The 25167-nt window shown below is 58.5% G+C and overlaps 1 protein-coding gene across 8 annotated transcripts; it reads left to right on the plus strand.

Moving 5' to 3' along the window:
• Window positions 1-1976: 1976 nt before the first annotated feature.
• Window positions 1977-22852, plus strand: LOC135578035 (uncharacterized). 8 transcript variants are annotated; one of them, XM_065048203.1, is made up of 20 exons: window positions 1977-4492; window positions 4677-4919; window positions 5624-6245; window positions 6382-6476; window positions 6605-6696; window positions 6830-6968; window positions 7133-7324; window positions 7562-7693; window positions 7896-7973; window positions 8258-8422; window positions 8576-8697; window positions 9013-9078; window positions 9189-9327; window positions 9475-9613; window positions 9898-12611; window positions 13554-13744; window positions 16374-17488; window positions 17795-17906; window positions 18323-19305; window positions 19724-22852. In XM_065048203.1, the coding sequence occupies exons 1-15, from the start codon at window positions 4118-4120 to the stop codon at window positions 10020-10022; spliced, it is 2724 nt and encodes a 907-aa protein (XP_064904275.1). In that variant the 5' UTR covers window positions 1977-4117; the 3' UTR covers window positions 10023-12611; window positions 13554-13744; window positions 16374-17488; window positions 17795-17906; window positions 18323-19305; window positions 19724-22852. The 8 variants fall into 8 exon arrangements, with proteins under 8 accessions (XP_064904275.1, XP_064904274.1, XP_064904272.1 ...); XM_065048202.1 differs by having other exon boundaries at window positions 18323-19206; XM_065048200.1 differs by having other exon boundaries at window positions 19018-19206; window positions 19681-22852.
• Window positions 22853-25167: the final 2315 nt, after the last annotated feature.

Raw genomic sequence — 25167 nt, forward strand, 5'->3', positions numbered from 1 at the left:
TCATTAACGATTTGGACGAGGGAATAGAGTGCGCTATCGGCAAGTTTGCTGATGACACCAAGCTGGGAGGGGTGGCTGACACGCCAGAAGGCTGTGCTGCCATCAGAGACCTGGACAGGCTGGAGAGTTGGGCGGGGAATAACCTGATGAAATTTGACAAGGGCAAGTGTAGAGTCCTGCACCTGGGCAGGAACAACCCCAGGTTCCAGTATAGGTTGGGAAATTACATATTAGAGAGCAGTGTAGGGGAAAGGGACCTGGGGGTCCTGGTGGACAGCAGGGTGACCATGAGCCAGCACTGGCCCTTGTGGCCAGGAAGGCCAATGGTACCTGGGGTGTATTAGAAGGGGGGTGGCTAGTAGATCGAGAGAGGTTCTCCTTCCCCTCTGCTCCGCCCTGGTGAGACCACATCTGGAATATTGTGTCCAGTTGTGGCCCCTCAGTTCCAGAAGGACAGGGAACTGCTGGAGAGGGTCCAGCGTAGGGCAACAAAGATGATTAAGGGAGTGGAGCACCTCCCTTATGAAGAAAGGCTGAGGGAGCTGGGTCTCTTTAGTTTGGAGAAGAGGAGACTAAGGGGGGACCTCATTAATGTTTATAAATATATAAAGGGTGAGTGCCATGAGGATGGAGCCAGGCTCTTCTCGGGGGCAAACAATGATAGGACAAAGGGTAATGGGAGCCGGAGGAGGGGATTGCTTTGGGGGCTTCATCAGGGGTCTGGGACATGCAGAGGCAGGGGGCCCAGCGGCTGTGTGCCCCCAATCCAGGGTGCCCCCATAGCCATGACCTGGGTGCCGACAGCTGCCTCTGGCCATTGATTTCTTCGTTATTTGCGTCCCCTTCGCTCTCCCGCCACGCTGCAGCGATGCTGGTGGGAGGGGGCGTTAAGAAACCCCCCCCACCCAGCACCCACCCCTGTGCTGCTGCTCCTTCTCTCTAGATTTATATATATTAAATATATATTTTTAAAAAATGAGGGGAGAAAAGACCATCTAGAGGCTCTCAAGGGCCAGTGCCCTCCCCAGCAGTGTGTGCCCCCCACCCTAGAAATAATACCTAGAAAATTGTTCCAGTGCGATTCTCAGGGGAGCCCCCGCTCCCAACACCCTGGCCTGGGACCCCCCTGACCCCCCCACCTCCGCCAACCCAGTCTGGTCTCTGGCTGTCCATGGTGGCCGTGGCTTTCTGGGGGGCAGGGGGTGGTGGAGGCCGTGGGCGGTGGGTGAGGAGGGGGCAGCCAGGCGGGCTGGGGGTTGTGGGTGAGGAAGCGCAGTAGGGACTGAAGCTCCCGGGGGCACAGGCCATGGAGGTGATGGGGCTGATGCTGCTCTGTGGCTCTCGGGGGTTCGCAGCTTGGAGAACGTGGCCAGAGCGTCGGGGAAGTTGGGCGGCGTGGCCGGTGTGTTGCTGGGGGTGCACATCTGCGGGGGTGTCAGATCGGCCATGGATGGTTTTTGGAGTCCCAACCTGCCAACTCCCCATCACTGAAGATCTGGCTGCATCCCGCACCAGGGGATGCTCGAAGCCGAGCTCTGGTGGGTATTGGGGTACCCAGCGCTGCAGGGTCTGGGTGGCACCCCCAGAACGTGGGGGCTGCCTGGGGAGGATCTCCAGCCCAGGAAGGGCCAGCTCGGGCTGCGAAGAACAGTTTGGACCATCCAGGGTGCTTAGAGCGCTGGGGTGCAGCGGGTTTGGGGAGGGGACACTGCTCTGATGCCAGCTGCCCCGGGCAGGGATGAGGTGATGCAATGAGGACCAGCACGATGGGTGGGGAGAGTTTTGGGGTCCCTCAGGACCCTCTTCACCCGGCTCCCTGTCCCCTGCTCCACTTCGCACCCCATTAGGACACAGAAAGTCAGGCAGGGCCCCCGGGACACGAGGCGCTGGCCGGGCCCCTCGCGGTTCCCGGCACGGCCCCTGCTTTCTGAGCACTGAGCTGAATTTAGTGCCCTCCCCACCTTCCCCCCGGACAGACCCGGCCCTTTTTGAGGCCAGTCTTGCCAAAAACCCCAGGAGCTCACGATGAAAATGAGAAGTTAAATGATTCCTCACAACACCATTCAACACAAGAACCGAGAGGTTTTTGACACCTGCTTCCTTGTCGGTGTCCTACTGAGCACTAGCACAAAGCCAAGAGTGTTGCTCAGCAGCACCAACCGCGTCTGCCAGGAATTAATCTTCAACATGAACCAGGGGCAGCAGAAGGCAATCACCAGCACCACAGACAGCAAAGGAGAAGTCTGCAAGATCCCATAAGGCTGGAATAGACTGTTGGCATCTGCTCTCCACGGCAAAACCGGAGGAGAGCGTAGAGGGAAAAGAAATGAAAGTCATTGACAGTGAAAAATGCGTGGCGAAACACAGGAGGTTCTGACACAAGAAGACCCTCCCAGGAGCAAGCCATGACTTCTGGAGCCAGCATCTCTGGCCCGGGATGAACGCTTGCCCATTGCCGTGCGGCCACTTGGGGTGCAAAACTGGGGTTTGAGAGGGGCTGTTGCCCCCCGGTGTCTTGCTCTGCCTGGAGATGTCTGTGCAGAGGTCCCTGGACAGGACGCCTCTTCCTCAGTCAGCGCTGGCAAAAACCATCTGGGGACACGCTCCGTCCCCTGGAACTCTTCCTTGTGTGACTCGCAGCTCACGTGTGACAGCGCTGCTCCAAACTTGGCCATCTCTAAGGACCGGCTTTCTTTGGGATGTGGGGTTCACTCTCAGAGGAATCATGGCAGCCCTGCTTTCTGTGTTGGGGTCTCCCTTTCAGCTATGGAGCAGCTTCAGTTTGCAGTGCAAAAGGATCTTGCAATGGCTGTGTAGCTAGCAGCAGCGTTTCTGAAGCATCAGAGGAGATGTCAGAGCCATGAGGCTGAGGGACGGGACTCCCAGCACAAGATTGCCCGTGTTTCAAAAGGGAGGCAGCCGTGCCAGCTGGAGAACCTCTCTCGCAGCTCCATCCCCAGCAAAGAGCTGTCTCTAGAGCAGTTTGTGCTGCTTACGGGCAAGATCAGCCTTTGCATTTGAACCACCTTCTTGCAGAGGTGACAGGAAACATCCTCTGGTTTATGTCGTTCCAGCTGCAAAGGCCAGAGCAGTGTTCTTGAGGGAGCAAGCGATGAGCACATTTCCTGGTCAGCAGCCGCTGGCTCGTGCCAACGGTCAAGAGAGGCAGAAGAAATCCCTTCAGAACAGCTCCCTCTCAAAAGACATCCTTCTGCTTGATGAACCGCAGGGAAAGGCGTCCTAAACCAGGCACTTTGACCTTGTTTTCAGCCCAGGTTCCCAGTGCTGGTGCACTCGTGAGCCAGTCGCTGCCCATCTGCCACCAAGGGGAATCGCCTCCGAGGCCAGCTGTGCCATGGGGAAAGGAAAGGGTGAGACGTCGGGAGAGTTTCATTTAGTGCACAACACGGATAAAGCCATTCTTTCTGCAATTAAAACTGAGGGTATTTAATTGAGTGAAATGAGATTTCATTCCCCATGACCTGTCTGATTGTACTTTGAATCTGGGCACGGGCTGCAGTGACCTGCCACAACATTTGAGGTGTCACCAGCTGCATTGTGGGTGGTAAAGTGGGAAAGGCAGGAGGGAGCCTCAGCATCTCCCATCCCGTGGGTGACTTCATCACAAAGGACCAGGGCGGCGCCCGCTGGCTCCTGGGGCGGCTGTTGCCAGGCAACAGAGACACTATATTGTCCCCTGTCACCTGTGCCCCTCGCCCATTTGGTCACTGGCCGTGGTGGGATCACTTGCCGTGGTGGGATCACTGTGGTGGTGGACTCATTTTGGCAGTTGGATTGCTTTCGTGGTGGGATCGCTATTGGTGGTTGCATCACTTTTGGTGGTAGGATCGCTACTGGTGGTTGAACCACTTCTGGTGGTTGAACTGCTGTTGGTGGTTTTATCACTTTCGGAACTTGGATCTGTTTGGCGACTGGATCACTTTCATCACTCGGATTGCTTTTGGCACTTGGATCTGTTTGGTGACTGGATCACTTTCTGTGGCAAGGAGGAGGAGGAGAAAGGCTGCTGGCTGCCCATCCCTCCAACATCATCTCCGGACAGAAGAGCTCCCGTCTTCCCACATCCAGTTCAGTGTTTTCGGGCAGAGCAGCAGCGATGGCCACACGTGGACTGCTGGAGATGCTGAACGCCGCCATGGGGACACCCCATTTGGGGGTTGTCGACTTGGTGGCACTGCACAAATTGCTTGAGGCCATCATCGGGCAGCTGGGCCAGCAGGAGCTGTCTGTCCTGGAGCCAGGGCAGAGCCCGACCCCCGGCCTGGCAAAGGATCAGGACAGCAAGGCCCAGCCTGGCCAGGAGAAGGAGGAGGATGGAGCCCTGGGCACAGGGCAGCACCTCTGGAAACCAAAGCAGCAGCTGGATGAGAAGGACACGCTGGAGGGGACCGGGAGCAACTCCAAGGTCTCCTCCGTGGCCAAGGAGGCCATGCCAAAAACAACGGAAGAGGAGAAGAGAGATGTCCCCAAGGTAGATGCTCTTGCTGGTCCCTGGGTGCTCCCCCACGAGACGCCCCCTCCTCCGGGCTCCGCGCTGCCGTCGTGCCGCCCTCAGCCCAAGGGCTGGGTTAAGCCCGAGCTCCCGCAGCAGAGCACAGCGGGGCCCAGGTCCCCAGGGACCCTCCCCTGGGCTCACCCCCCACCCGCTCTCCCAGAAAAGGGCTTCGCTCCAGGACCTGTGGGAGGAGATCAGCAAGTTTAAGGAGGCGCAGTCCAGCCTGGAACAGGACGTGCGGGAGATGAAGGAGGCCATGCAGGAGGCGCATTCTGGCCTGGAACAGGACATCCAGGAGGTGAAGGAGGCACATGTCGGCCTGGCAGAGGACATGCATGCCCTGCAGGAGGCGCATTCCGGCCTGGCGGAGGACATCCAGGAGATCCAGGAGACGCTTGGCCTGGTGAGCATCCCCTGGTGCCCCGGGAGGGAGCTGGGCCCTCGTCCCTCCCCGCTCCTGCTGCCCTGTCACACTGTGCCCCTGCCCCACGGCCATCGGTGTCACCAGCGTGAAGGGCAGCAGGAGGGAAGATGGGAAGGGTGTCCCAGGAGTTGCTAAGGCACTTTTGAACTAGAGAGCCCTCAAAACAGAACCGTGGGAGGGGCAGGAGGGGAGATAAAGTTCTGCCCATGCAATTCAGCCGCGGTCCCCAGGCACAGCCCTGCCCAGTGTCCCTCTGCCTCGTGCCCCAGTTCACTCGGGGATACTCTTTAAATCCCGCTCCCACATCTGAGCGGGTGTCCCTCTCCTCGCCCAGCTCCAGGGGAAGCCCCGGGACGCTGCCGGGCTGCGCAGGGACAGGAGGCGGCTGCGTCCCCCGCTCCCTCGGGGACACCAGCCCTCCTGCCTCGGGGCACAGCCTGTGGGCTGGGGTGCTGGGCAGTGATGCTGGGGGTTCCATCCCTGGGGATCCCATCCCTCTGGTTCCATGGCCGGGCTGACCCCGTGATCACTTTGCATTTGGGCTCTCGTTTTCAACACGAGTCTGGCCATGCAAGATGGTGGTTTGGGGACGGGGACTGGGGACATGGCGGGGGGTTCTGGGGTCTGTCCTCTAGGCTGCCCAGCTGCCAGTAAACCTGCTGCCTTTTGCCTCTTCTTCCCAGGAGGGTGGTGGGGGCCAGTCTGCCCCCGCTGAGCCCACCCAGGTGGCCATGGACAGCCAGGCCAGGAGGAGCTCAGCACTGGAGCCAAAGGGACGTGGGACACAGCCTGGGATGGAGACCAGCAAGGGGACTGCAGGGTCTGGCTCCCCGGGGATGCAAGCAGGGATACAGGGGCAACCAGCGACCCCTGTGAAGTTGTCAGGCGCTCCCTCCATTCACAAGAGGTCTATTGGTGCCAGCGCCACCACCCCGGGGATGCAGCCAGGATCCCCGGGCACCCAGGCCAGCACCTCCCTGGGGACACAACCAGGGGCCCCTGATGCCCAGGCCAGCACCGCGGGGATGCAGGCAGGATCCCCTGGGACCTACACCACCACCCCTGGGGTGCAGCCTGGGTCCTCCAGCTCCAAAGCCACCATCCCAGGGGATGCCCAAGAGCCGGCCAAGCCCTGGGGCTCCACCAGCACCTCAAGCTACGAGTCGGAGATGCGGGAGGTGCTGTCACAGGTTGGGCAGCTCGGCCAGCTCTGCGCTGGTCTGAAGGAACAGGTGGAGCAGCTTAAATCTACAAAAGCAGAAAGCACAGATCTTGAGGACGTGCGCCGGCTCTTCCCAAAGGGAGGTGAGAGCACGGGGGGGCTGGCGGGGTTGTTTGGTGTGGGGACACCCTGGGTCAGGGGCTCGTCATGCTCAGAGCCTGGCCCCACGGGTGAGACCCCCTCACCGACAGCACATCCCCTTGCACCATGTCCCTCTAGGCCGGCAGAGCATCACCAGCATCCTGGCCGACCTCAGGTGCCAGGTGTCCTTCCTGCAGGACATGGCCAGGGCCCTCCACGGGGAGAAGGAGAAGGTGAGCCGGCAGCAGTCCCCGAGGGGCTGTGGGGACAGCAGTTTGGGCAGGGAGGGGGCAGCTGAAGGCTCCCCGTGCCAGAATGACACAGGGGGCTGTGCCCTCACCCCCACCACTGCCGTTCCCAGATCAGCAAGGTGGAGGATACTCCCAGAAAGACGAGGGGGTCTGGAGCCGGTAGGAAAGCAGACGGCAGTGGCCAGATGACCCAACAGCCACGGTAAAAGGATGGGAGAGGGTTTCCTACCTGCAGGGCTGTGAGGGAGCCTGGGGTCTGGGAACATCCCAGTTTGGGGGCCGAGGGACACCCCCACGAAGGCTAAGCCTGCCCCTGCCCCTGTCTCGCTGTCCAGGCCCAAGGGACAGAAGGTCAAGGCAGAGCGCAAGGAGCTGGGGAAGCAGCAGGAGCCAACCCAGGCCGAGCTGGAGCAGTTTGCGGCCAAGTACGTGAATAAGTTGGTGATGGAGGCAGCACAGCAGCTGCAGGCAGAGGTGAGGCCCGGGGGCAGCGCTCCCAGCCCCCGCTGGCTCGGGGGGGGTCCTGGCGGGGTCCCGGCCACGTCCCCTGGCTGGACGGGGCCATGGAGCCTCCACGGCACCTGGGCTTGTGGGCGGCATCCAGCCCGGCTCAGAGCTGATTCCTCCTCCCCTGCCAGCAGGTGGACGAGCCGAGGACGACGGCGCAGAGCGGGGGACACGAACACGCAGGGTGCCACGTCTGCAGCCCGGACACCAGGGTGCTGCTGGGGAAACTCCTCCAGCGCTGCGAGAAGCTCGAGGAGCAGGTGGAGTCCCTGGTCCAGAAGGCGGGCAGCAAGGTGGAGAGTCATCCGAAGTGGAGGAGACAGGTAAGGAGATGTGGTGTAGGGGGCTTGAGCTGCCAGGACCCCTCAGACATTTCAACATGGGGGAGCCCCTCGCTGCCCCCCTAATTGGCTTGTGAGAGTCAGCAGCACGGAAGGGAACTAAAGCCTTGGAGCAAATGTCCTGCTTGCACTGAGGGCCCGTGGCCACCAGCCAAAATACCCTGGGTCTGTCCCCGAGGGGCAGCCACCCCCTTGCTCAGCACCGCCTTGTCCTCTTAGTCCCTGCAGCAGGACGAGCAACTCAAGTGCCTCCAGGCCAGCATCATGCAGCTACAAAAGGACTATGAGAAGTTGAGCTCGGCCCTTGCAAACCTCCAGCAGGATCGTCAGCAGAAGCAGAATGACATCAAGGTGGGTGGCTGTAACCCGCAGGAGAGCCCAGGCTGGGACCCCAAGGGGTCTGTCCCCCTGCCACCCTGCTCGCAGCCCTGCACAGCTTCCCCATGCCTTTCCTGGAGGTATCTGATGGGGTGGGGAGGCAGGGGGTGCTCGGCTGGCCGGGGGGCAGCTCCGACCCTGCCGTGGCATCACGGGCTGCTGTCTGCCTTGGAAGGCTCTGTCCCAGGCCCTGGGGAGGCTGGAGAAGAAGCAAGCAGACAAGGAGGAGCTGCTGGTGCTGGGAATCGATGAGGTACGGGCTCGAGGGGCCCTGGTGCCAGCCAAGGGTGTCCCAGGCAGGGTGACAAACACCCCTTGTCCCTTGGGTGCTGGCTGGCAGAACCAGCCAGGGGGAGGGAGGATTTCCAGCCCGGCTGCGGGTCCCTTGCCAGGTCCCTCTGTGGCCCCGAGTCCCTTCGGCTGGTGGGACCAACGCCACGGGGGTGATGGGGTGAACAGGACCACGTAGCCACTTCTCCCTCTCCCGTTGTCCCTGCATCCTGTCCCCACCGCTCTCCTGCCTTTCCCCGTTGCTAGAAAGCAGACAAAGCCGCCCTGGCTGACAAAGTCAGTCGCAGCCAGCTTGAGGCGTGCGAGGAGCGGCTGACCAAGATGATGGAGGAGGTGACGAGCCAGGTGACGGGCCAGGAGAAGGGCTGGCACCAGTTCCAGCGAGAGCTGCAGAGACAGATGGACTGCAAGGTGAGGGCTCGTCCCCTCCACGCAGAACTGGCACCTTGGGGGCCTGGCAGCCTAAGGCAGCATTCTTGCGAGGGTCCCCCCTCCCGGCTGTGCCCCAGGGGACCGCCATGTCCCATCCTGGGGTAGCTGGCTGAGGGTGTCACCCGTCCACAGCTGGACCGCCGGGAGCTGGGGGCGTTCCGGCAGCAGCAGGAGGAGCGGTGGAAGAGCCTCAGCGGGCAGCTCCAGGAGAAGGCGCTGCAGGCAGAGCGTGACGATGCCGCTGGGATTAGGAAGTGAGTGCGATGGGGACAGTGGTGGCTTTGGCAGTGCTGGCCCTGTTCCTGCTGGCTGTCCCGGCTCGTGCCGGTGTGGTACCTGGCGTGGGAGCCATGTGGGCAGCGCCCCTGGGGATGCTGAGCAAGTGGCTGTGCCTTGTGCTCCTGCCAGCTGCAGCTTCGCAGCGATAGAGGCGGCACAATGAGGGGGCACGTGCGGGAGGAGCCCTCCTGAACCAGTCTTGGGGGGTGGGTGCAGAGGCGTTTTGTGGCAGGTGTGCAGGTGGGGCTGTGCCCCCCAGGAGCTCCCCAGCCCTTTTCTCCCCCCTCCAGGCAGCTGCTGCCCGGTTTCCATTGCCTGTCCTGCGACCGGCCCCTCAACATGCTGGCACCTGGACCGTGAGTAACTGCCCCCTGAACATGGAGCACCCCCCGACCCCTCCTGGCGTCGAGTGACACACGGGGTGCCACCTGCCGGGCACTGAGCACCCCCATGTCCTGTCCCACAGGGAGCGGACGGGCGAGTGTAGATACCCCACTGTTCCGCGGAGCTGCGGAGGCCAACACACCGTCACGCCCCCGCGTTTCCAGCCCCAACCGCCCAGCACCCCACGGCCATCCAAACCCAGTGCCCGCAGCCCCAACAAGGTAGGGATGACAGAGGTGGGGAGGGGAATGCTGAGCCTGCGGGGGGATCTGTGCCTCAGTTTCCCCGGGGAGAGCTGGCTGGGGGAGGGTTGCTGGGGGATGCGGAACGGGGCCCCGTGTTTGGGTCACACGCTCTCCCCTTCCCAGAAGGACGCGATGCAGCTGTCGGGCCAGGACGGCACTGATGGGAACCAGCAGGACGAGCAGCTCTCCATGATGGGGGGCTCTGAGCTGCCCACAATGCCAAGGGCCACCCCAGACACCCCGACCTCCAGGAACCGGCCAAGTATGGCCCTGTCAGGGCACCGGGGGGCAGAGGACACCCCGCTGTCTGGGGGGACGGGTCTGTGCCCACAGCTGGGCGGGGTGGGAGGGGGGTCTGGGGTCTGGGCTGGGCTGTGGGGGCAGCACTGGCTGCTGGGGCAGCCGGTCCTCGTGGTGGAGCTGGAGGGAGCTGGGGGGACATGGGGGGTGGTGCTGGGCAGTGTGGGACAAGAGCCTGTGTGCTTCAGGGTGGGGGCAGGACCCTGTTGGTGGGTGTCTGTGGCTGACCCTGCCCCTCGCCCCCAGGCACCCGCTCCTCGCTGAGATCAGCCGTGCTGCAGCACCTACCAGTCTCGTCTCCCAGACGCTTCACCCTGGCACCGCAGCTGCTGCCGCCCATCCCGCCCCCCCGCCGTGAACCAACCCCCTGACAGCCGGGCAGGACGGGGTCCCGGCCCTGGTCCCACCGCCCCGGGCACTGAGCAGGCAGCGGCTGCAATAAATGGCGATGGGAAACCAAGCACCGGTGTGGTCTGAGAGGAGTCCCTGGGGCAGGATGGCAGAAAGCCCCGCTGTGTTTGCTTTTTCAGGAGAAAAATAAGTGCTAAAAAGGCGCTTTGGGGGTGCCCAGGTGGATCCAGTTGGTATCCAGGCCCCCCCAGAAGGAGCACGGGGAGCAAACCAGTGGGCACCAGGGCAGAGCCAGCAGAGGCCCATCCTGCCCCCGGGTGGGGCTGAGGTGTCCATGGGCTTCAGAAACACCCCTGGGACTAACTGGGGGGACGGGGTGAGGGGGGAGGCAGGGGGCTGTGCAAGAAGCCGGGCTGGCTGTCGGCAGCCGGAGGAGGGGAGCGCTTTGCGCTTTGCTCTGGGTCAGGGGATCCAGAACTGGGGGGACGCAGCAGCTTCGTGCCCCGCCCCGGGGTGCCCACGGCCGCCGTGTCGCAGATGTATTGTTAACCCCGTCTCCCCCCCACTTCCCCCTTTTGCCCCTCCCTCTCCCCCCTTCCCACTCAGGACAGGCGATCCGGAGGGAAAGAAGGACACAGAGAAGAGAGTTGGAAAAACTGGCAATGTTTTACTAATGCTATATTAAGAGTAGAGAAAATAATACAAAACCAATCCTGAAAGTCTCAGCAACTGCAGAGCCAGCACCTGAAGTCCTGGACTGGACTCTGCAGCCAACCGGAGCTGGATTCAGTCTCTCAGTAGGCCTCAGTTTGCAGGGACGACTAGCAAGGTCCTCTCCTAATGTCACCATAAGCAGAAGGGACGAAAAGGGGCAAAGAGGACAAGATCCTCATGATCTGCCACTTGTATATGAAGTATTCATGTGAAGGGGATGTTATACACGGTTGGTCAGTTTGTTGGTCACCTGTTTCTTGTTGCTCCTCTTGCAAGATGTGAATTTGTCCTTATCAACAAGTAAGCATTCCATTGCAATGTTTATCAAAACATGTATGTGTCTGGTTCTCCAGGAAAAGGCAGCTAATATGAAGCTTCAGCTGACAGGCAAATTCATGCTGTCTGGCTATCAGATTGCCGGAGGGGCGGGCGTCGAGGGCTGGGTACTGCGTGCCGCCCGCAGCCAATGATGGTGCGGAAGAGGCGGGCGTTGCGGTGTCCCTACTGCGCATGCCCCAGTCGCGAGCGCTGATAGGCGGAGAGGGAGATGATTGACGTGTCCCGGGGAGCCAACCGGGATGCGGCAAGGGGCGGGTGCTGCAGTCTCCCTAGTGCGCATGCCCAAACCGCGAGCGCTGATAGGTCCGCGGTGTCTCGGGGCCGGGGCCGGGGTGGGGAGACCGGGAGCGAACGGGAACGGGGGTCGGGGCGGCTGCGGAGCGCTCGCTGCGGCCGGCGCCCGGGCATCGGGAGGCGGGCGGCTCAGGGCCGCCCTTCGTGAGGTTCCCCGGAGGCGGCAGGAGGGCGGAGGGGAAGGAGGCGACAGCCGGGGACCTCCCGCCGCGGGCGTCTCGGGGGCGCGGCGGCTGTCGGTGCCCGCGGAGCCCGGCGGGACGGCGGGGGAGCGCGAGGGGAACGGAGCGGCGAAAGAGGCGGCAGGTGAGTGCGGCAGCGGCGAGGGTGACCGTGCCGTTGGAACGGGGGGAGCGGGAGGGGCCGGCGCGGCGCGGCGCGGAGGCGTTCGGTTCCGGTTCCCCCCCCGCCCCCCCCCGCCCTTACGGCCGCGCTGGCGAAGCTGCTGGGAGGCGTGCGGTCCGGAGCCGCGTCTCCCTCCGGCGCAGCGCCCGTGCCCGGTGCGGCAGCCCCTCCGGGAGCGGCGCAGCCCCCGTCGGTCGCGGGGACGGTTACAAGCAGAGCTAAGGCGCGGTTGCGGGCGGGCTGGGTGGCGTGGCGCCGCTTCGGCGGGAGCTCGGGGCGAGCCCCGGCGGGTTCCGTGTCCTGCGGGCGCGGCTTTCGCGCCGCGGCTCTCTCTGTGCGCTTTTTTGTTTGGTCGCGTTTGTTTTTTGGGTTTTTTTTGGCGGGATTCCCGCGAAACGCGGCACGACCGCTCGCCCGGGGCTGCCGCGGCGGGTCTCAGTTGCGCCGTCCTGTGGGCAAAGCGCGGTACTGCACCCGGCCGCCCCAACGCGGTGCCGCGGCGCGCCTCGGTGCTGCCGCCCTGTGGCGAAACTCGGGTACTGCAGCGCACGGCAAGGGGGGGGACAGAGACGCCGATCGAGCCGCGGGGGTTCGCGGTCGGGTCTGTGCGTGCCGGTGTCCGTCCCCCCCCGACGGGGGTCAGGTCCCCATTGGTGTGCAAACGACATCCCTCCCTCGGGGCCTCCTTAAACGTTTAACGATGTAAATATTGCTCCTGCTAACGTTTTCGGCGCGGCTTCTTTCCTCAGTGGATCCGTCCGGCAGTCGGTGGCCCACGGTTGCTCGGCAACAGCAGAAGCGGATTGAAGGGACCGGCCGCTGGAGGATGCCGAAGCCTCCCGGGTCAGCGATGGGAGCAGCTTTGCGTAAAGCGAGGGGTACGTGAAGCCGGGCGTGCGGTGCCGACCGCCCAGCAGGTAAGGGAAGCTAAAGCTTTACCTCCAGGGACTTCTGCCCAGAAAGCTGAAGCAATTGCTCTCGCGTGAGCTGTAGAGTTACGCAAAGAGAAGAAGATTAGTGGCTGCACTGATTCTAAGCAGGTTTCTTGAAGGGTGCGGGCCCTTGAAGCCGTTTGAAAAGAATAAAGTGTATTAACGGCACAAGGGAGGCAGATTAAACGTGATGCTCCGGTTGCTGGAAGCTGTGCTGTTGCTAGGAGAGTTGCCGTCACGTGTTGCAACGGGCCTCAGAAGGGAAACGCTGCTCAGGAAACTGGCAATAAATTGGCAGGCGCCGCTGTCAAACCAGCCACCGAGAGGACAGAGACCGGTACGGAAGCCGCGTCTCTGAGCCCAGGTGGCCGTGTCCTCTAGCCATCGTCAGGAAACTGTAACAAAGAGGATAAGCAATTAATAGGAGATTTATAGCCCGATCAGAATTAGGGTCCAAAGGAGCCGTCACCGGCGACGGGAGAGCAGCGGCGCCTCGCGGCGCGAGGAGCTGAAGCGCTCTGTCGAGATCGGACGAACAGGTAAGAGCGAATTTAGAAGCTCTGTGTGAACGAGGCAATGGGAAACGTGCCTAGAAAACCATCTTGATGGTGCACGCGGGTACAGACAAGAGCAGCCGGACGAGGGAAACGTACCAGGACAACGCTGGCAAAGGGAGTTCTCCGAGCTGCCTGGAAAAGGGGGGTGTCGATACCGGCCGGCACGAACGGCTCCCTTCTCGGGTCGGCCGGAAGCGTTGCCGTGCCGGGGGGCGGCTGCCGGCCTGCGGGCCGGGGCTGCGGCTGTTTGGGGCGCTGCCCCCGCTTTGTTTTCCTCGGGGAGCCCCCCCACGTTCGGGGGCTTGTGGGACGTGCACGTGCGAATGACACGGTGTTCCCAGCTGCTCTGTTCTCTGCCTTGTTTTTTCAGACGCCTGTCCCTGTTTTCTCTTCCCGCTTTTGAAGAGAAGCTGCCGAGTCAGCGTACGCTGCGGTGAAGTTCTACAAGATGCGGCCCTCAGGAACCGGTTGACGTGAGGGAAATGCTTTCTGACCGCCTGCACGGTGAGGGGACGTTTTTCACCTTTTAGCTCCTTCTGCACGACAAGAGGGAGACGGAAGGTTAAGTAACACGTTGTTTAGGAGCTGAGAGCTTAGTTTGTATTTAACTAATAATTAAGAGACGTGTTGTCAGCGAGAAACTAAACGATTACAACTAACCTCATCAAATGAAGTAAAGACAGGCCAGCCAGGCGTGGTGGTGGAGTTGCTCTCTATGTGAGAGAGCAGCTACAGTGTACTAAATTCTGCCCAGGAGCGGATGAGGAGCGAGTTGAGAGTGTATGGGTCAGGATCAAGGGGCAGGCTGGCAGGGGTGACACTGCTGTGGGCGTCTGTTACAGGCCACCAGATCAGGCTGAGGAAGTTGATGAGGCCTTCTATGGGCAGCTGAGAGCGGCCTCACGGTCACAGGCCCTGTTGTTGTGGGGGATTTTAAGTTCCCTGGTGTTTGCTGGAAGGACCGTTCAGCCAGCCAGCCACAGTCCAGGAGGTTCCTGCCGTGCATCGGTGAGAACTGCCTCATGCAGGTGGTGGAGGAGCCGACTGGGAGAGGTGCACTGCTGGATCTCATCCTCGCTAGCAAGGAGGGTCTGGTCGAAGCAGGAAAGGTTGAGGGCTGCCTGGGCTGCAGTGACCACGAGAAGGTGGAGTTCAGCATCTTGGGTGGCAGGAACAGAACAGCAAGTAGAATTGCAACCCTGGACTTTAGCAGGGCTAACTTTGGCCTTTTCAAGCAATTGCTGGGGGAAATCCCACGGGCAAGACTGCTTGAAGGAAAAGGGGCCCGAGATAGCTGGGTTGCATTCAGAGATTGCTTCTTCCACGCTCAGGATCAGAGCATCCCCACACGAAGGGAGTCAAGGAAGGGAGCCAGGAGGCCTGCGTGGTTGAACAGGGATCTGTTGGGTATGCTCAAGCAGAAGAGGAGAGTTTGCAGGTCATGGAGGCAGGGGCTGGCCACTTGGGAGGAATATAAGGCTGCTGTTAGAGGATGCAGGAAGGCAGCTAGGATAGCCAAGGCCCCCTAGAATTACAGCTGGCGAGAGGGGTCAAGGACAGCAAAAAGAGCTTTTTCAAATACATAGCAGATAAAACTAACACCAGAGGCAATGTAGGCCCACTGATGAACGGGGTGGGTGCCCTGGTGGCAGAAGATACAGAGGAGGCAGAATTCCTGAATGCCTTCTTTGTCTCTGTCTACTCTGCCGGAGGCCGTCCTGGGGAGCCCTGTACCCCTGAGACCCCGGATGAAGCCAGGTCAGTGGAGGAGTTTGCTTTAGTCGATGAGGACTGGGTTAGGGAGCAATTAAATAGTCTGGACATCCATAAATCCACGGGTCCGGACGGGATGCACCCGCGGGTGCTGAGGGAGCCGGCTGAAGTCACTGCTGGACCGCTCTCCGTCATCTTTGCCAAGTCTTGGGAAACGGGGGAGGTGCCCGAGGATTGGAGGAAAGCAAATGTCACTGCAGTCTTCAAAAAGGGCAAGAAGGAGGACCCGGGTAATTAGAGACCGGTCAGCCTCAGCTCTGTCCCTGGGAAAGTAATGGAACAGCTTCGTCTGGACAACAGAGCAGTGAGGTGGGTTGCAAACTGGCTTAAGGAGAGAAGCCAGAGAGCGGTAGTCAATGGTGCGGAGTCCAGCTGGAGGCCAGTATCCAGTGCAGTGCCTCAGGGGACAGCGCTGGGGCCAATGTTATTCAGTATATTCATTAACGATTTGGACGAGGGAATAGAGTGCACTATCGGCAAGTTTGCTGATGACACCAAGCTGGGAGGGGTGGCTGACACGCCAGAAGGCTGTGCTGCCATCAGAGACCTGGACAGGCTGGAGAGTTGGGCGGGGAATAACCTGATGAAATTTGACAAGGGCAAGTGTAGAGTCCTGCACCTGGGCAGGAACAACCCCAGGTTCCAGTATAGGTTGGGAAATTACGTATTAGAGAGCAGTGGAGGGGAAAGGGACCTGGGGGTCCTGGTGGACAGCAGGATGACCGTGAGCCAGCACTGGCCCTTGTGGCCAGGAAGGCCAATGGCATCCTGGGGTGTATTAGAAGGGGGGTGGCTAGTAGATGGAGAGAGGTTCTCCTTCCCCTCTGCTCCGCCCTGGTGAGACCACATCTGGAATATTGTGTCCAGTTGTGGGCCCCTCAGTTCCAGCAGGACAGGGAACTGCTGGAGAGGGTCCAGCGTAGGGCAACGAAGATGATTAAGGGAGTGGAGCACCTCCCTTATGAAGAAAGGCTGAGGGAGCTGGGTCTCTTTAGTTTGGAGAAGAGGAGACTAAGGGGGGACCTTATCAGTGTTTATAAATACATAAAGGGTGAGTGCCATGAGGATGGAGCCAGGCTCTTCTCGGTGGCAAACAACGATAGGACAAGCGGTAATGGGATCAAGCTGGAACACAAGAGGTTCCGCTTAAATTTGAGAAGAAACTTCTTCTCGGTGAGGGTGGCAGAGCCTGGAACAGGCTGCCCAGGGAGGTTGCGGAGCCTCCTTCTCTGGAGACATTCAAAACCCGCCTGGACGTGCTCCTGTGCGACCTCACCTGGGCGTTCCTGCTCCATGGGGGGATTGGACTGGATGATCTTTTGAGGTCCCTTCCCGTCCCAAACATACTGTGATACTGTGAAGAATGCGGCTTAGCAGCGCTGCTGACTCTGCCGTCCCGTTCCCTTCCCCGTTTCAGCCGGCGAGGCGGCCGGAGGACCCGCTCTGTGCGGCCGCGGGGCCCGCGGAGTCGAGGGCTCTGTCGGCGCGCCCCGGGGGTTTCTCTGGAGAGACTCCTCGTCTCGGTCGCGTCGCGGCGGGGACGGACGAGGACCTCTGGCGAGGGGTCTTTCTGCGCTGGGAGCCAGGACCGGGCACGCGCTCGCGGGGCGTCCGTAAGTCGCGGCACGGAATTTAGGCAGGATAGCGCGCACGGGCTTGCGAGCGCCTTACAGGCGTGCGGTGGTTGCTCGTGCGGCCAGCTTTTGGTGTCGGTTGTTCCGGCGCTCCGTCGCGGTGTAGAGCCGGCCCCGTACGTAGCGGTGAGGCGTCCCGCAGTTCGGTTTGATTCTCGGATAGGCCTCGGCTCTGACTGTGCACTCGAACGCCAAAACCTACAGCGGAAGCTGCGGTGGCTTTAGCGTGCAAGGGGCGCGAGCGCCGTGAAGCCGCCCGTGTGGCCGAGCGTCCCGATCGCGGCGCTGAGCGTTAGACGGACTTGAGCCGCGTGCCGGAATCGTTTTGTTTTGGAGAGGGCGGGATAAACTTGGAGCACAACTTGTGAGGGCGGTACGTCGTGGGCAGGTTTTAGTATTGCCTGTGGAGTGCCGCTAGAAGCGTTCGTAGTTCTTGCTTGTCTCTGTTACAAGGTGAGCCGTGTCGTCCTGCGTGACGCGTAACGGGAGGACGGCGCGGTAGCGGTGCTCTGCACAAGAGCCCGTTGGGGGGTATTTTAGCTCGCGGGAAAGGGATTGGGGAACCACCTGGTGGGAATGCGAGGAGAGCAGCCCTGGCGGAATCTGAGGAGCCGAGGCTGTTGTATAAATTGGACAAGGAAGGAAAGGCTGCGGGCACAGCGCGGTGCTGCACCCGGCCGCCCCAACGCGGAACTCTAATGTGGAATTCCTGTGTTTCAGAGGGGGAGCTGTGACCGCCCCGTGCTCAGCAGACCCCCCAGCCCGGGTGGGGGGAGCAGCGCCGGAGCGGGAGACGCGGCTCCGTCCTCCGTCCCCAGCGTGCCGGGGGGCGGCTGCCGGCCTGTGGGACGTGGCTGCGGCTGTTCGGGGCGCTGCCCCCCCATGTTTGGGCGCTCTGGTATGTACATAGGTAAATGGCGTTTTAAAGTAATGTGCTGCCCGCTGGGGCTGTTTTCCTTTTCTACCTTTTTTTTTTTGAGTGAATAAATGGGGGGACTCCGGGGGTGACGATGATGTTGCTGGAGGAGCAGGCCAGTGAGAGATGGGGGCTTTCAGCCCCAAAACGCCTGAACAATCATGGGTGGGGTGTTTAGTGGTACTGTGGGGAGGAGAAATTTCTCCCTGTCCGTTGCAGAGAAAACAGAACAATCCCACATCAAAGCTGTCCTAGAGAAGTACTTGCTGTTTGTCATTGCGGTTCTAGAGCAGCCCCATGTGCTGTTAAAGGTTGTGGTGGTGCGGGTCAGGGATCCCCAGGCTGTGCCGAGACCGCAGGACGGCTGCTGGTGGAACAAAGTCAAGGACAGCTTCTCAGAGTAAGAACCTCTCTATTTGTTCTCCTCGGGACACATCCCTTTGCCTCTGGACCCCTCACAAGCTCACTCGCCACCTTGTTCCCTCAGAAGCCCGTTTCCTCCCAGTTCCTCTGCGATTGCCCTGCCTGCCTTTGGGTCCCTGCAGGCTCGTTGGTGGCATCACGGTGCCTGTTTGACCTTTTGCCCCGTTAAATTCCCCTCTTTTCTCTCTTCCCCTCAAAACTTCCCCAGTTGCTCTTGTCACATCCCAGAGGCCTCATTTTCCCCTCTTGTCTCCTCTCAGGACCCCCCATCTGTTGGCCCCTGTCGAGGGTTTAGATTGCGGGGTGACAGTAAAACCCTGGCAGATGTATTGTTAACCCCGTCTCCCCCCCACTTCCCCCTTTTGCCCCTCCCTCTCCCCGCTTCCCACTCAGGACAGGCGATCCGGAGGGAAAGAAGGACAGAGAGAAGAGAGTTGGAAAAACTGACAATGTTTTACTAATGCTATATTAAGAGTAGAGAAAATAATACAAAACCAATCCTGAAAGTCTCAGCAACTGCAGAGCCGGCACCTGAAGTCCTGGACTGGACTCTGCAGCCAACCGGAGCTGGATTCAGTCTCTCAGTAGGCCTCAGTTTGCAGGGACGACTAGCAAGGTCCTCTCCTAATGTCACCATAAGCAGAAGGGACGAAAAGGGGCAAAGAGGACAAGATCCTCATGATCTGCCACTTCTGTATGAAGTATTCATGTGAAGGGGATGTTATACACGGTTGGTCAGTTTGTTGGTCACCTGTTTCTTGTTGCTCCTCTTGCAAGATGTGAATCTGTCCTTATCAACAAGTAAGCATTCCATTGCATTGTTTACCAAAACATGTATCTGGTTCTCCAGGAAAATGCAGCTAATATGAAGCTTTAGCTGACAGGCAAATTCACTGAAAGAGAAACTTGTTTTTTAATGAAACCAGGACAGCCCCCTCCCCAATCCCCTCAGGACTCCTCAGGATTCCCATCTGCTCCTCTCAGGACAGCTGAGCTTGTCTTTTGGGGCCCCTGAGAGCCCCCATTTACCTTCTTTTACCTACCTTTGTTGTTGTTCCCAGCCTATCCTGGTGTTTTCCATCCTTCAGGACTTACTTATTACTGTTGTGAGAGTCCGAGAGAAAAGGAAGAGTGTCTGTGACTTACAACTGTCGTTGTTGATCTACAGTGTTTTAGAGACGGATTCTTGCAGGATCTATTTCTGGTTCGTCCTTCACTCCTCCCCAGACCGCAGCGCTGGTCCGAGTTCCCCAGCACACGTGTGTGTGTCCAGCCGGGTACGCTGGGGGAGCGCGTCAGGGCGGGCAGACGGCTGAATGGACACGCTGTCAGCGACTGCGGAACGAGCTGGGGCTGCTTTGACCGTGTCCAGCCTTGTGCGTGTGGTTTGTTTTCACTTGCAGGCTGAAACAGCAGTTTCCTTAATTAAAAACACCCCAACATGTCCCCCGGCCCCCAACAAAAATAACGCCAAAAATGCCACTGAAAGAAACACAGGGAGTTTTTAAAAAATTTCCTTTAGCTTTCTCTCCCCTCCACCCCTACCCTGCTGCGTTCAGTGCAGTGAATGACCGTGAGGAGATGGCTGTGGATCTGGCTGTTGAAGGGTGTGTGAAGGAGAAGGAGGTGTGTGTAGAGCAGGATTGGTGGTGGAGGTGAGTGCAGCTGGTTTGGGTGTGGGGCTGTAAATTCTTTTTGGAGGCTTCCTAGTTTCTGGTGTCACCTGCGGGGTGAAGTGTGACTCTGTGCAGGTTTGAAAGGTGCAACGTGCAGAGCTCCCTCATTTGCCACCAGATCTCCCAATCACAGAGACAGCGTCGCTGTGCAGCTGCTAAGGACAGCGCGTCTCGTGCAGAACAGCATCCTTTGTGCTCCGTGTGCGTGTTCCTCCTTTGAAATGAAGTTGGGCCGCCCGGTGTTCCACGTTACGTGTGGTACCTGCTGGGCTGAGTCTCCTCCCCGCGCTCCGGTCGGTTCCGTCGCGCTGCCGCAGCCCCGGCAGCACCGCGGCGTTCGCTGGACGCGTTGTTGGCGGAGCCGGCACCGACAATCTTGACACGTCGAGGCGCTGCGGTGGGTTTGCCTGGAAATTCCAAGGTAATTCCAAGGCAGACAGTAATAATCCCCAATTTATGTAGTAAAATTTAAAACAGTGGAATATAAATACTGGAGCACTAATTGGAAGTAATACCTGTAGAGAAAAAAACCTCTAGTTTATATCTACAATAAAAAATAATGTGTGCTAGTAAATCCGCCTGGTAGTAATGTAATGATAAAAATGTTAAAGTGTAAATAGATGAAATTATATAGGCATGAGCAAGAAGTAAATTTAATTTCAGCTATTACTTGGTGAACTAGGCAGCAGTTGTTCCCAATCTGAATGCTAGTTTAAAAAACACATTGTTTGGAATTCCTTTTAAATGATAAAGGCAGAAAACTAATGTGGAGTCATTGGTAGCTTCATTTGAACAACCGTTATGAAATAAACCGCAGACACGAATGACTGCATAGGAAACAAAGTGAGGAAGCTTTAGATTTTAAACAGCATTGGAAAGTGATCGGGAGTGTTTAGTATTTAAATTATAACAGAGCCATGAGATGGGAGGCAACAAAGCTCAGAACCAAACAGAGTCAAAACGTTACATTTCTTTTTTTAAAGAGAAGTATAAAGGAACCACGAAGTAGTGGCTGTTTATAAACAGGGGTATTAAAAAGTTCCCAGGCAGTAATGATTCCCAACAGAACACTAAAAGATATTTAGATGTAAAATAATATTAGAAAACAGTTATGACAGTCTGAATTTAACCACAGCTTTTTTGGGGTTGTGCAAAAACATGACCGCTATTAATTACCTCTGAGTTAAAATAAAAAGACATCAAACTAGATGTGATTAACAACAGCTAATTTTAATTTTTCAGTGTGCTATCCAGTCCGGCTTCTCCCTCCAAGGGCGTGGTCTGAGAAAGCCACACCCCCAACTCCACCCCGTCCAAGCTCCGCCCCTGCCAGTCTGTGCCCTCCCCGAGGCGCGTGTCCCTTACAGACCCCTCCCAGCAGCATAATGCATCGAAGCCCCGCCCGCGGCTCCACCCCTAAACTCAGCCCCTGCTAAACCACGCCCCCTCAGAGCACGTGCTGTGCAGAGCCCACTCTACTCTCGGCTCCACCCCTCCCTTCCTAAGCTACGCCCTCTTTGGGCGTGTCGTTCTCCCTACCCCAAGCGGCTCCTCCTATGGGGGTGTGACACACGGAGGCCCCACCCCCTGCCCAGTTCCCCCAGGTGGGCCTCCCAATGGGTGTGTCCTCCCAGTCCCCGCCCCTCAGCACGGATCCCACCCCCGTGGGTGGGGCTACACCCAGCTGCGCGCGCGGCCCCCCCACCCATGCGTGACCCTAAGTAACCCCATGGCAGCCCTATGGCTGCCCCACAGGTACCGCTACAGCAGCCCTGCTCCTGCCCCGCAAGAGCTCCAGACACGCCTCTGCAGAGCCCCCACAGCAGCCACTCCAGTGCCCCACAGCTATCACCGCAGCCGCCCCATCCCGCCCCACGGCCGCCGCTGCGGGACCCCTGGAGCCCCCGGCCCCACACCCGCCCCGCAGCCCCACAGCGCGCGGTCTCGCGGCCGCGGTGCCGGTGAAGCCACGTGCCGGCCGCGGCCGGAGGAGCCGCCGGTTTTCCCCCCCCCACACCCCGATCGCTGCTGCCGCGGCCGGAGGAGCCGCCGGTTTCCCCCCCACACACCCCCCGATCGCTGCTGCTGCGGCCGGAGGAGCCGCCGGTTTTCCCCCCCGCCCCCCCCGATCGCTGCTGCCGCGGCCGGAGGAGCCGCCGGTTTCCCCCCCCCACATCCCCCGATCGCTGCTGCTGCCGCGGCCCGAGGAGCCGCCGGTTTTCCGCCCAGCCCTGACTCTCCTCCGTTCTCCTCAATCGCCGCTGCATGCCGCCACGATGTCTTCTCTTCCGCCATCTTGTTTCCCCCTTCTCCTCTCATTCGCTATTTTATACCGAGGGAGGGAGGAGGCGCTCGCTGATTGGCTGACAGTGTCAGCCTCGGAAGTCGTCCATTGGCTCATCCCCACGAGGGGTTCTCCGAGGGGGTGGGAGAAAGGCGCTGATTGGTCACCGTGTCGCTGAGGGGAGGAAGGCACTGATTGGTCACTTTCCGCCGAAGTTCGCCCTCCCAGTAACAGGCGCTGATTCGCTAGCGCCCCTGAGGTAGAAAAGGCGCTCATTGGTCGGCGTTTTCTCGCCGACGTTAGCCCACAGCAACGAAGCGCTGATTGGGCAGCGCGGCTGACGGGGCGGATCGTCCATTGGAAGGAGGGCGGGCGGGGGGCGGGACCGGGCGGGACAACGAGGTAATAAATGGGGCGGCGCAGAACGCGCGCAGGACCAGAAAGGCGGAGGCGGCAGCGGCAGCGGCAGCTCATCGGCCCCCCCCCCCCCCCCCCCCCCCCCAGCCCGCCGCGGGAAACCGGAGAACGGCAGGAACGGCGGCCGGAATCAGTTAACGGGGCGGGGCAGGGCGGTAATTATCGTGCGGGTGTTAATTGGGGCTCGGCGGGTTAATGAGTGACCGGCGGGCTGGGGTGTATCTGGGGGTTTTGATCGGAACTGGGGTTTTAAAGCCGCGGGTTTGGGGGGGGGCGGGGGCGATTAAGGCTCCCGAAGCCGCTTTAGCGGCTTAAATCGTTGTGTTGAACGCGGGAGGAGCCGGTTCGGGGCTTTTCTCAGCAAGCGGGGCTGGTTTGGGTCTAATTCGGCTTTTAAAAGATGTTTTTACGTAATTTTTGGGTGCCGATTTGTGCCAGAAGGCGCCTTTGAAATCTGTTTATTGAGGGTTTATCAGGAGAATTAAAGTTTAAAGCTCGGGGAGATTTGGGGCTTTTCCCCGGGATTTTGAGTCCAAATCGGTTTTTTTAGAGCCCTTATTTATTTAATTTGTTATGTTTAAAGGGTTTATTTGAGGTTTTATTTGGAACATTTTGGGCGGGTCTGACGCTCCTAAGATTTAATTGTTGGTTTATTATTTGATTTATTATTTCACTGCGGTTCGGGGCTCCTGAAGACGCTGAGTTGTTTCAATTATTTAGCGCTGTGAGGAGCCGTTTTGGGGCCGTTGGGGTCTAAATCGGCTTTTTGAAAGGTTTATTTAACGCGTTTAAAGTTTGAGGGGCCGATTTGCGACTTTAAAGCTTTTTGAATCTACTTATTGATAAGAATTTATACAATAGATTAATATTTAAAGCCCGGGGGGAGATTTGGGGCTGTTTCCCAGGATTGCGAGTCCAAATGCGTTTTTTTCTGTTAACCGCTTATTAATTTACATTATTATATTTAAACGGGGCTTTTTGAGGTTTTATGAGGGTTTTTTTGAGCATTTTGGGCGGTTCTGAGGCTCCTAAAGCCGCTTAATTGTTTAAATTATTAATTGTTAAAATAATGTAAGTAGTTGTTGAAATAAGTGTGTAAGTTATTGTATTTAAAGCCGGGAGGGGCATTTCGTTGCTTTTTGGGGGGTTTTAGGGCTGAATTCACTTCATTGAACGTGTCTAGAGCTGGGGGTCCCAGATCTGGTGCTGATTTGGCCCCAAAAAAAGCTTTAAAAATCTATTTCTTTATATAATTTACTGAATTAATATTTAAGCGGGAACATGTTCGGCTTTTTTAACCCGCCGCCATTTTGTCTCCCCCGTCCCGCTCTCCCTCACGCTGAGGGGGCCGAGGAGACGCTCGCTGATTGGCCGGTGCCGTCTGGCGGGAAAGCCTCCCCCGGCTCAGCCCCGCTCGGCTGTCTCCGAGGGAGAGAAAGGCGCTGATTGGTCGCTGCCTCTGAGGAGAGAAAGGCGCTGATTGGTCGCCGCCTCCCTAAACCCACGTAATTGTTTACATTCCATTTTAAAATTTATTTCTATATTTTAATTTAATTTAACTTATTTTTCATTTAATTTAAATTTAAATTATTAAAGTTAATTTTAATTTAATAGTAAATATATAGACTAAATCAGTATAGCAATATGCTACTATAAACGATATAATATGATGACTAGTAGAAATATATAATATATAATCTGATATAATTAACTGATCAACTAATACTCATTGATATTATGTAATGAAATTTATAATTAATATATAATGGCATAATGATATCTATAATATACTATTGTAATGATATTCATTAAATATTAATATATATTATATATATTATGTATAATTACTATGTAATGTATCTAATCTATTTTTACATATATATCTTATTATATAAAGCTGTGAGGGACCATATTTGGGCGGGATTTTGAGATTTTTAAGGCTGTTTGGTCTCAAATTCAATTTACTTCATTTTGGGGCTGTTTTTAGGATAATTTGTGCTCAAAGAAGCTTTCAAGATCCATTTTTTTGGCAGTTAATTTGCTCACTCGGTTAATGTTGAAGCGGGGGGATTTGGGGCTGTTTCCCAGGACTGTGACACAAATAACGGCCCTTTCCTTCCCTTTCCCACTGCAGCTCCTGCGCAGAGAACAGCGAAGGCAGCCTGGCCACGCCCCCTCCGGCTGACCACGCCCCCCGCTCCGGCTGACCGCGCGTGCCCCCCCCCCCCCCCCCCGCAACTCGGCTGACCGCGTGCCCCCCCCAACTCCGGCTGACTGTGCCCCCCTGCCCCCCGGCTGATCCCGTGCCCCCCCCACTGCACTCCTGCTGACTGTGCACCCCCCCCACCTCCTCCGGCTGGCCACATCTCCACTGCACACCATGGCGGGGATGGGGCGGGGGGGGATCACAAGGGTCTATGGGGCGGTGTGGGGGTCAGGGCGGCTGTGGGGTCAATGGGGTTGTTGTGGGGTGAAACACCCCTGAAGAGGCTGAACACCTTGCAGGTGAGTGACCCACACAGTGCCCCACAGTGCCCCATAGCACCTCCACTCTGCCCTACGGATCCACAACACTGCCCCACAGCACCCTATAGCTCCTGCTTGCTATCCCACAGCACCCCATGGCTTCTCCACTCTGCCCCATATGTCTACAGCAGTGCCACAGAGTACCTCATATGTCTTCCACTCTGCCCCATGGGTGCAGAGTGCTGCCCTACAGCACCCTATAGCTCCTGTACTCTGCCCCACAGATCCACAGTGCTGTCCCACAGCACCCTATAGCTCATCTGGCCTATAGACCCACTGTACTACCCTACAATGCCCCATGGCTCCTACACTCTGCCCCATAGACCCACAACACT

Source organism: Columba livia, unplaced genomic scaffold (genome assembly GCF_036013475.1).
Source record: "Columba livia isolate bColLiv1 breed racing homer unplaced genomic scaffold, bColLiv1.pat.W.v2 Scaffold_234, whole genome shotgun sequence".
NCBI lineage: Eukaryota > Metazoa > Chordata > Aves > Columbiformes > Columbidae > Columba > Columba livia.

Excerpts from the sequence above, each read along its gene's own strand:
- LOC135578035 (XM_065048203.1), top strand. The coding sequence starts at position 4,118 with ATGGCCACACGTGGACTGCTGGAGATGCTGAACGCCGCCATGGGGACA. Across the intron at positions 4,493-4,676 it reads AGAAGAGAGATGTCCCCAAG|AAAAGGGCTTCGCTCCAGGA; the intron begins GTAGATGCTCTT and ends CCGCTCTCCCAG. Across the intron at positions 7,694-7,895 it reads AGAAGCAGAATGACATCAAG|GCTCTGTCCCAGGCCCTGGG; the intron begins GTGGGTGGCTGT and ends CTGCCTTGGAAG.